General features: G+C 48.5%; 3 protein-coding genes across 3 annotated transcripts; all 3 read left to right on the forward strand.

Moving 5' to 3' along the window:
- Positions 1-418: 418 nt before the first annotated feature.
- EI90DRAFT_3235206 (efflux transporter) lies at positions 419-2,675 on the forward strand (the record flags this gene model as incomplete). The annotated part of the gene is made up of 9 exons (XM_039066508.1): positions 419-487; positions 544-630; positions 688-1,112; positions 1,174-1,391; positions 1,440-1,686; positions 1,829-1,856; positions 1,911-1,971; positions 2,024-2,274; positions 2,348-2,675. 9 exons carry the CDS (start codon positions 419-421, stop codon positions 2,660-2,662), a joined length of 1,701 nt encoding a protein of 566 aa, XP_038922124.1. The 3' UTR covers positions 2,663-2,675.
- Positions 2,676-4,141: 1,466 nt separating this feature from the next.
- On the forward strand, positions 4,142-4,671 carry EI90DRAFT_3036770 (uncharacterized protein). The gene is made up of 2 exons (XM_039058729.1): positions 4,142-4,265; positions 4,326-4,671. Exon 2 carries the CDS (start codon positions 4,342-4,344, stop codon positions 4,546-4,548), a length of 207 nt encoding a protein of 68 aa, XP_038922125.1. The 5' UTR covers positions 4,142-4,265; positions 4,326-4,341; the 3' UTR covers positions 4,549-4,671.
- Positions 4,665-5,664, forward strand: EI90DRAFT_3036771 (uncharacterized protein). The gene is made up of 3 exons (XM_039058730.1): positions 4,665-4,803; positions 4,852-4,972; positions 5,024-5,664. Exons 1-3 carry the CDS (start codon positions 4,718-4,720, stop codon positions 5,405-5,407), a joined length of 591 nt encoding a protein of 196 aa, XP_038922126.1. The 5' UTR covers positions 4,665-4,717; the 3' UTR covers positions 5,408-5,664.
- The last annotated feature ends 4,314 nt before the right edge of the window (positions 5,665-9,978 follow it).

Genomic DNA, 9,978 nt, shown 5'->3' on the forward strand with positions numbered 1-9,978 from the left:
TCATTAATCCCAAAATCCCAGGGCTGATGGGTCCCTGGATGTTGCTCTCGTTTGGCTGTTGGTTCTTTTTTCGAAACGTGCTTAACACAGTCCCGGGAACTCCCTGGGACACAAGCACACTAATTGATGCGATGTGCTTCCCTTCAGGGTGTGGCTTATTATTCATAGATGACGGATGACTATATACCTGGCATCCCCGCCGTTACATAACTTGGACCTCTTTCCAGCTCACCCCCACCTGTAGCACTCATCCTCCGAAGACACAAGGAACACCAAGTCACGTACGCTCCTTGAGTCGGGCTCTAAGTGTTGCATTGCTCGTACTACCGCCCGCTCGGAGTGGGTCGACTTTATTTCCCGACCATGTTACTGAATGCAACGTTGCGTCTTGCACCATTTTTAGGAACACGCCGGATAGATGGCGACACAAGTTGAGGCCCAGGCTCACACTGAAAAGGTGGCACAATTTTCAGCACCCATGGTCAAGGTTTGTGTTTACGCGTCTACAAGTTAGCGCAATTCACGCATCGGAATGTCGTTTAGGGGGGAGCCCAAGTCGCAAAACCACCCCTTCCGGGATGGAGGATTTTCACCATCATCTTCTCTAGTACGCTTTTTATGGTCATTAATGTGCGTTCCAGTCTTCTGGCTTCTTGTTCTTCCTGAGTGCGAAGTGTCGAACTTCAGATATTCATCGGATCGGGATTTTCCTTAACGCTCCCGAGTATCAGCGAAGATCTCAATATCCCTCAAGCCTCGCTCCAGTGGGTTATATCTTCCTACACCCTCACCTCGGGGTGTTTTCTTCTTCCGTTCGGCCGCCTTGCGGATTTGCATGGTCGCCGTCGGGTATTCCTCGCTGGTGCAGCCTGGGTAGCAGTTTGGTCCGTTGGATGCGGTTTTGCAAAGAACGAAATCAGTTTGGATGTGATGAGAGCGTTCCAAGGAATGGGAATCGCAGCTGGACTCCCCGCTGGATTGGGGGTGCTCGCTCAAACATTTGAGGTCGGGAGCAGGCTAAGGACTGTGGCATTTTCCACTTTTGGCTGTGGGGCGCCACTGGGTAGCGCATTAGGTTTCACAATGGGGGGCGTCTTAACGCAGAAGACGAGGTTAATTTCTCACGTACTCGATATCTTTACATGGCAGCCACATTGACCTACAAATCGTTAGTGCGCACTGGAGATCCGCGTTCTTCTTCAGCGCAGGTCTTGCGGGGTTGACATTTGTTACTGGGTGGCTCGCCATCGATAAAGATACACATCATTTGGACCCAAGTCTTGACAGGCGTGTAGACTGGATGGGGGCGTTCCTTGTGACAAGTTCGTTGATACTCCTGACGTTTTCTCTCGGCGATGTCGAGACTGCACCTGATGGGTGGAAAACAAGCTGTAAGTCTGCCAGTTGTCTCACCGCTGTTCGAATTCATGATCCAATAGACATCATCGCGTTGCTGGTTCTCTCCATCGTCCTTCTATGTGCATTTATACTATGGGAGAAACGACTTGGCTGGCAAATATCCAGGAGGCTTTCCTCGAGCGTGACATTGACGCCAACGGAAACCTTCCTTGATAACCTGCTCACCATACCACCCATGCTCAACCTGGACTTGTTCACAAGGGCCCACGGCCGAATGGCTGCAATGCAGGCCCTGGCGTTCTTCGTATGGGCAGGGTTCAGCAGCTGGTCAGTCCATGCCTCTGTAAGCTGCCTATTGTTGGTTTATGTCTTCGCCATATTCTTGACTTCTCTGCGTAGCTCTAGTGCGTTTCACATACAATCGGGTCGACCTGATCATCTGGTTCACTATGCATTCTTTCTGTATTAGCTATCAGAACTATCTCGGTTTGTCTCCGGTGAGCTATAAGCGTGGATGCGAGCAGCACAGTCTAACCCGGGAAACGTTTTAGATACATGCAATGCTCCGAATGCTTCCTATGTCAATTACCGGGGTAATTCTCAACGGGATAGGTACACATTCGGCACTTTTTGATTTCGTCATACTGATGGTGGGTCTCTTCAGTGGCCCTCGCTGTTGCACACATTGAAGGCATAGTTCTGATTGTTACGGGATGCGTGATGGCAGGTCTTGCGCCACTCCTTTTCGCAATAATAGATCCCTTAGCGACCTATTGGGTATTTGGCTTTCCTGCTGCAATATTTGGTGTGTTCGGGGCGGATTTTATCTTCGCAAGTGGGAGCCTATTTGTGGCGAAGGTAGCCAGGCTGGATGAGCAGAGTGTTGCAGGAGGACTGTTCACTACGTTGACGCAGGTGCATGAACACTTCCAACTGAGATGGACTTGACGACACGTTCTGATACTAGATGACTGATGATATGGTGCAGGTTGGGACTTCCGTAGGACTTGCTCTCTCTTCCATAGTCCTCAATCAAATGGTAGCGAGGAACATACAATCCCTGGGTCCTCAAGAAACCTCTTCATCCAAACCATCATCCAGCACACCTAAATCTGCTCTCCTGGAAGGATACCGTGCTGTTCAGTGGCTGAACTTTTCGTTTATGATGGTTGGATTGGTACTGGCTCTTGTGTTTTTGAGACACATTGGCGTGATTGCTAGGATGGGGGAGGCCAATCTTGAAGAGGATGCTGTTGCTGAGACATTGAGCCTGGAGGATGAAAAGGTGGGAAAACAATCCTAGGAGAGTCAGTTTGGAGGGCATGCAGTTCAATCAATTGTCCGTGGTTGGGGAGTGTGTGGTAGTAGAGTAGGTATGTGCATGATTCTAGAATATGTAGAATAACTCGATGAAAAGGGAACACAATTGATCATTGGGTGATCCAGGCATGGGAGACCCCCATTGCCATCACTGTGAAGAACTAGACTTGTTATAAGAATGGAGTTTCTTGCAACCATGTTGACCGAAGGTCCACTGCAGCGGGTTATTCTTATTCATCTCCCCTTTTCTTTCTTTTACATTTCTTCCTGTTCCCCAACTCGTGCTAAGCTTTCCCCTCTTGGGGTTTTGGTGCTGGCCGAGTTATTTATTCACATTCATGAGACTACCTCCAGATCCGGCTAGCAAGACCACTGCACTATTCTCTGTCCAAGTGTCGGATGCCTGAAGGTATATGAATAATCTCCCTCTAAAGGCAGTGCTAGTACAAAGATAATCTACAGTATGGGATGGCCGGTGCAAGCAGTTTCTTGGCAACATCAAAAGAAAGGAACCCATTTTTTCAACCCAGAGCTTAACCTTCCTACCAATCAAACCGAGAAGCAGAGTCCAGCACATGCAATAGCCATTCTGATTGTTGGTCACCATCAGAACTCTCATCACTTGAACCATGTTCATCAGAGATCCTCCTTGGACCCGATAAAAGCCAAGCCAGTGCATCTGTCAATTGTATGGAAACAGCCGTCAGCACTGCATCATCGACTGAACTCCTTCCATCATCCCCTACAGCATACCCGCATGCAGTGCCTGGGAGTGCCCAGTTCGCATATGGTTTCCCATGAGATCCGCTTGTCAACCACCGAGTTTTAAAAATGGAATTATGGACTTCAATCCACAGAGCACAGCAAATGCAGCTTCGCTTGCTGACCCCGATTGGGTGCTGGACAGGAAAGCTGCGGGGTGGTGGTAAGCCAAAGTGAAGAATGCGAAGTTCGGCATGAACACATGCATGCACAGTTTGTCGCCTTCGCCAGTTACTGAGAATGAAGGGAAAATCCTGGTGGAGTTTGTTCACAATATCCTCCGATAAAGCTGTGCCAAGTCCACGTGCCACGGCATCGTGAGGGCTATCGCACAGGTGGAACACCCCCTCTCCGCTACCAGTAAAAGTGTCTGTAACCCAGCGGTGACGGATCGGCAACATTTTCTTGGCTCCTTGGATGAGTTCTGATATGCCGCTGACGTATTGGCAAACCTTGCCTAAACGCCTCTCCAGTTTCTCTAGCCTCCCCTTGCGATCCATCTCCAAGGGACCACAATTGGCAATGAGGGTATTCAGGAAACGAGAGCGGCCAAGAGCATCTGCGCGGAGATAAAGTATTGCGTACTTCTGAGAGGTCTCTGCGTCTAACCCGTGTGAGGTCATGTCGGTAATCGCTTCAACGAGATCTCGCCACACCGTGGTGAACGAAGGGGCTCCATCTCCATACCTCCCAAGAAACACTCCCCCACCCCGGCCAGGAAACTCAACCCGAATGTCAGTCTTTGGTAGGTATGCCTGTAGTGCTGACGTGAAATCGCTGTGGAGCTCTCTGCCTTGGATCGAGGTGTGTAAGTTTTGAATCCGCTTATTGATATTTGCCTCGCAACGTTGGATTAGAAAGGGAAAGAGTTCCATCGCACTCACAACAGTGGGATCCCCGATGAGAGACACGAGCTCATTTGCGGCGGCTATGTCCTCGGGGGTCAGAGGCCCATTCTTTGCTAGAACGACCTCCACGTGCCCTCGCTTATCGAATGCAGCTGCGAAAACATCTCCAGGATTTCCGGTGGTTAGTGCCGCGGCGATGGCATCGAGAAAGCGAACTTCGCGATTGGTACCATATTCGCGGGTCGCTTTGTTGCTGTGAGTGCCGTAGGGCATGTGGAGGTCTGAATAGTTAAGCTCATGCAAGAGCTGCAACTGCTCAGAGAGGTTGATTTGATTGTTGTTGGCCATATGTGGACAAATAGGCAAATAAATTCGGCCAACTCCGTTACGGAGCCGAACCGAGTCACGTGCCGGTCGAATGTTTCGACATGTTTCAGAACGAAATCCTTTACAGGCTTCTCTCAGGCTCTGGTCTCTCAAGTATATCCCTATCTCGCAACATTCTACATGAGCAGTTAGTTCTCTTCGGCATTCGTATGAAGGAGGGCTTACCTATCTGCAGTGTCGTTGGACGGCCTGCAGAAGACAGTAAAGAACAGGCAGCACTGAGGCGTTCCAGGGCGGGAAAAGCTGCATTGGATGGCGTAAAGTTGCTTCAAATTGATCTGAACCCTCAATCTCAGGTTCGACCCAGTCCAACAGTGTTCATTAATAGATTTCAAAAGTTTGCATAGATCTTCGCGGAATTTTTTTTTGATGCTTCTATCAGTCCACCTCAAGTCGCTGTGTTAGAATGTAGTCCATCCGCGCCCACTTTGTCTAAGGTTCCTGGGTGTCCTATGGTCCCTGTTTCAAGGAAGCCACTAGCTAACCCCCGGGCTCCTTCAAGACCGAGGAGAATGCGGAGGCGTGCTCGTGGAAGGCTGGTTATCCCAGCGCCTCGTCCAGTCCCTTCCTTCTTTGTGCCCGACCCTTCCTGGGGAGGCAAAAGCGTAGGATATGCAATAGGACATCGTTCTTTCCGGAGTCAACGGGGCATGTATGTTCGGTCCGGGATAAAGCGTGGTGTCACGTATGTTGGTGTCCGTGCGATCAGGTCACCATCTGGTTTTGCGTAGTTATCGCATTCTCACTTTCCTTCTTGACAATCTTCGTGAGCTTTTCTTATCTCTTAAATACTTTGCCTTCCCCAGCTCCTCCCATCATGCTTGATTATCCGTGAACATTTCGTGAATAGTTGAATTCTAGTTTTTTGTGTTGTTTTTTCTGCAATCGCATCTCCTGCCAGCCCATTTTGGGCCGTGTCCACTATCCCGGTCGGAACACCCACCAGCAACTTCATCTCCCAACTTGGTCTTAAATAACCTAACTAGAGTGCAAGCGCATCATCCAGCCCTCTCATGTGCATCACCCAAGATCCTGAAGGCTCCAGGTTTCTCGAAGTCATAAGTTACAAACCCTGCTTTGCTGACCAGTTAACACCGAGCGTGAGTGCGAAGGTGAGCGAGTAGGTGCCCCCTGCAGAAGCTACTTATGGTATCAGCGGCGGGCGAGCACAATAATTGGGACTGGGCAACTCAGGTTGTGTCCGTGTACCGCTTATGTAATCAGATTCGGCCAAAACATGGCCTCGCAAATGTTCCATCGATAACTCATGAAACTGTATTCCATGTCCCAACAAAAATCTAGAGAGTGTGAATATACAATGTAAAGTATGTACTGAGCACTCGATCGGAAAAATCGATGCATTATAAAATGAGTATGTAAACAGACCAGTTATGGTACCTCAGATCGCAGATCCTGGCGACTCTGCAGATTGTGCATTATAGTGTTTTATAATATTTTGGAGTAGTGCCTTCCGGGGCCCAACTCGTAGCTTATTGACTGCTGTTCGATTAGGAATAAAGGTGTCTTTAGGGGCCAGCCAACGGTGCTTGTTGATCTGTTCAATTAGCTTGTCCCCCGTCATTGCAGCAATCACTGTAGCATCCAACTGGAGTAAAGTACTCCCTAGTTTCTCCTCCTCCACTCTCTTCTTCTCATCTTGTGCCTTTTGGGCTTCATGGCTGGCAGCGGCTTTTGCTTCCTCAGCCTTGTTCAACTTTGTCCATAGTTTCCTCTCAAGATTCTGTGTGTCTCGATGCCGAGCTTCCTTCCTGAGGAATGCATGATGGGCTTCACTGAAATTTTCCCTTATGAAGCCCTCAGTGTTGTTACGGCTATACATCACCAATGAATTAAATCGATGCTGGCTTAGCGATGGAAACCGCCTTGCCCAAACCCTCCATGTCCCTAGCATCCCTTCATTCACATCATTTGTTGTTGGCATGAATGCCGATGCCTTCTCTGCTGGAGTTAGAGAGGCAATGACTCCGTCACTAGAGAATTCAAAAACAAAACTTTCCCACTTCTGCGCAGCACCTCGACAGAATTCTATGAGCATTTCATGGAGAAATGGGAGTGCTCCTCTTGCCTGCTCCCGCTTGAGAGCTTCAAACACTTTTGGCTCGTGCCATGTTCCTCCTGTCAAGTGGCCCAAAGTGCCGTGCTTTTCTGTATCCAGAAGTAAGTTGGAATCTAGTGCAAGGTCCGCGATATGCTGCTTGACCTGATCATGGAATGGACCCATATCTAGCATATTTTGAGATAGAAAGTCTCCTGCTCGCATTTTCTCCAAGTAAGGTATAGAGACCGCCAGGCCAAAGAGAGCCAGGACAGCAAGCTCAGTCACCGTTGGTGTGTCCTGAAGGCCTTTATAACAATTTTCCTCCATATGAGTAAACCCCGGCTGATTCTTCCTATCATGCCAGCTTTCCAGGAACTCAAGATATTCGTCGCGGAAAACGAATAGCTCAATTGCTGCATATAGATGTGAAGCAAAGCGGGTATTACTCGTATCGCCAAAGCGACGAGTTCTCCCATGCTTCTCATGGAACCAATGATAGTGTGCGTCCTGACATCCTTTTTTATCATCTTTGTTGTTGAATAATGAGCCACAGAGCGATGTAAGCTTGACTGCTCCGGCATCTAGTGTAGGCTCATCAGGCTTTTCGGAGTTTGTCGGGCTTGACTTAGCAAGTGCAGCCTTGGCTAGACTATGGAGGGGTATTGGCCCTGGTGTCTCCACAGTTTTCAGGTGGTTCCATGCCTCAGACATAGCTTTGGCCCCGGCTTTGACGGTATTAAGGTCCTTGTGCATAGCGCATCCACACCATACAATAGTGTCAACTTGACATTTTAAGTCATGGGGAAGTTGTTGATAGATGGTTGTCAGGGCCCGGCCTCGGACTCGGAGGCTCCCTGACCTCAACCCCTATCTGGCCTGTCCTCACACTATGCGGGGCATGAGATGAGAAGAAGGGTAATATATACACTTGCCTATGCGGGGCATGAGAAGGGTAAAGGTCTCATCTCCCCGCATGGTTGCTATATAAAGGAATGGGTCACATGCCCACAACTATACAGCTCCTAGAGTTGTGTAGTGTGACCCGGAGGGAACATCCAGGTGGCAGTGCCCAGTAAGTGTGGGAACGTTCTGGGCGAGTTGCTCGCCCAGAACTGTGGCTGTGACCCGTGGGAACATTCTGGGCGAGCTGCTCGCTCAGAAAGTTCCCACGCTATCCCGTGCGCGCGTGTGTACACAACACAGAAAGGCAACAACAAGGCAACAATGAAGGAATGGAAGGAAGGGATTGGTTGGGGAGTCTGGGGCACCCTAGGGCAGGGTGCTGAACCCTGACAATGGTTTCGCCAAGCTCACAGAGTCTTTGAAGGGTACGAGTTCGAAATTGTGCTGTCTGCTCATTGTTGGTGAGATCCAACCAAGCTTCGGCACTCTCGGATTTAGCGATGAGACTTTTCATGGTGTTATGATTAAATTCCTGGCGAGCTTCATCAGACATTGTCTCACAATGCTGTACACCAAGGTGAAGCATCCATTCTTCGTGCCTCCAGTCTGATATTAGCCGAAATAGCTTCTTCTGATCTTCGGCATGATCAGAATTCATCCCAGTTAGTTTCCGAATTGCATTCCCAATGCCTAAACCCGGGTTGAAGTCGGTAAGCTCTGGACTTTTGTATGCAGTTTCGAAGAACTCGCTCATCGACCCTTTAATGTTCTGCAACTGATCAACACTGGAATGCGATGCATAGCACGGACACCCCATGTCCGGACCTGCATCGCTTTCTTGGGTCCATTGTCTGAGTATGTAGGAAACAGCGCAAGACTATGGACTGCCTCATAGGTGATATGGTGATGTGTTGTTCCATCGCAGCTCACTGTGTGTGCTGAAGTTTTGATTAGTGTGAAGTTATTTAGGAGTAAGGCATCATAGACTTACTATCTATGTTCTGAAGCTCGGTTGCCATCTGGATCTCGGCTGCTATTCCTGCCTCGGTGACGGCATGCGATACCATCCTGCGACTTGGCCCTTGCCAATGTCCACCTTAAATGCTTGTGCACAGGCAGAAAGAACATCCGCCACCTTTGATGCCGGTTATACCACTTGAAACAAGCTTGCGGCTTAGTTCACGGATGGTGTTCGAAAAAACTCCCTTAGTTTTCAAAGAAAACTTCCGAGCCGCTTTTAAAGCAGCCTCATAGCGCATTTTGGATGCTCTAGTGCTCAATTCCAGTCGTCGTCGAAGTCTAGTGCACCTTGGACAACCACTATGTGGGCCTTTATAGGGGGGACCTCAGGACGTTTGCATGGGGCCTAAAAGGCCTTTTTCACTATAAACATCCTAGGACATCCTGGCCATTCAGTTTCATTCATTTGTTGCAAACGTCCTCAGATGTCCTAATTCAGTTTGATGCAAATTGTCCCGGAATGCCATACTCGTCCATCCCATGGTCTGTGCGCATGCTGACCACTGTCTAGAGGGATGTCCACACTGTTTCCCACGGTCTGAACACACTTTACATAGTTGAATAGCCCCTTTGAATAGCTTCCAGAATATATATTTTGAGACTGAATTGACCAATAAATTATTGAGAAAAACGCAAAATACTTTTTTGGACACGAGTCTTTTGATGGTGGCTGTCCAACTTATTTAATGTCTGTGCACAGTACTGGTCACTGTCTGAAGGAGTGTCAGCACTGTTTCCCACGGCCCCAACACACTTTACACAGATAGATAGCCCCTTTGAATAGCTTCCAGAATATATATTTTGAGACTGAATTGACCAATAAATTATCGAGAAAAACACAAAATACTTTTTTGGACGCGAGTCTTTGGGTTAGTGTGGCTGTCCAACTCAATGTCTGTGCACAATGCTGGCCACTGTCTGAAGGGGTGTCAACACTGTTTCCCACGTCCCCAACACACTTTACGCAGATGGATAGCCCCTTTGAACAGCTTCCAGAATATATATTTTGAGACTGAATTGACCAATAAATCATCGAGAAAAACGCAAAATACTTTTTTGGACACGAGTTCTTTTGGGTTAGTGTGGCTGTCCACCTCATGTCTGTGCACAGTGCTGGTCATTGTCCGGAGGGGTGTCCAGACTGTTTCCCACGTGTCAACACACTTTGCGTAGTTGGATAGCCCTTCAAATAGCTTCCAGAATATATAATTTGAGACTAAATTGACAAGCAAGTTATTGAGAAAAATGCAAAATACTTTTTTGGATGCGAGTCTTTGGGATAGTGCTTGGGCCACTAAATTTCACTGACAGTCATCGAAG

This window comes from Cantharellus anzutake, assembly GCF_015039405.1.
Source record: "Cantharellus anzutake strain C23 chromosome Unknown EI90scaffold_5, whole genome shotgun sequence".
Classification (NCBI taxonomy): domain Eukaryota; kingdom Fungi; phylum Basidiomycota; class Agaricomycetes; order Cantharellales; family Hydnaceae; genus Cantharellus; species Cantharellus anzutake.

Excerpts from the sequence above, each read along its gene's own strand:
- EI90DRAFT_3036770 (XM_039058729.1), top strand. The coding sequence starts at position 4,342 with ATGAGAGACACGAGCTCATTTGCGGCGGCTATGTCCTCGGGGGTCAGA.
- EI90DRAFT_3036771 (XM_039058730.1), top strand. The coding sequence starts at position 4,718 with ATGTTTCAGAACGAAATCCTTTACAGGCTTCTCTCAGGCTCTGGTCTC. Across the intron at positions 4,804-4,851 it reads CGCAACATTCTACATGAGCA|TGTCGTTGGACGGCCTGCAG; the intron begins GTTAGTTCTCTT and ends ACCTATCTGCAG. Across the intron at positions 4,973-5,023 it reads ATCTGAACCCTCAATCTCAG|ATCTTCGCGGAATTTTTTTT; the intron begins GTTCGACCCAGT and ends AAGTTTGCATAG.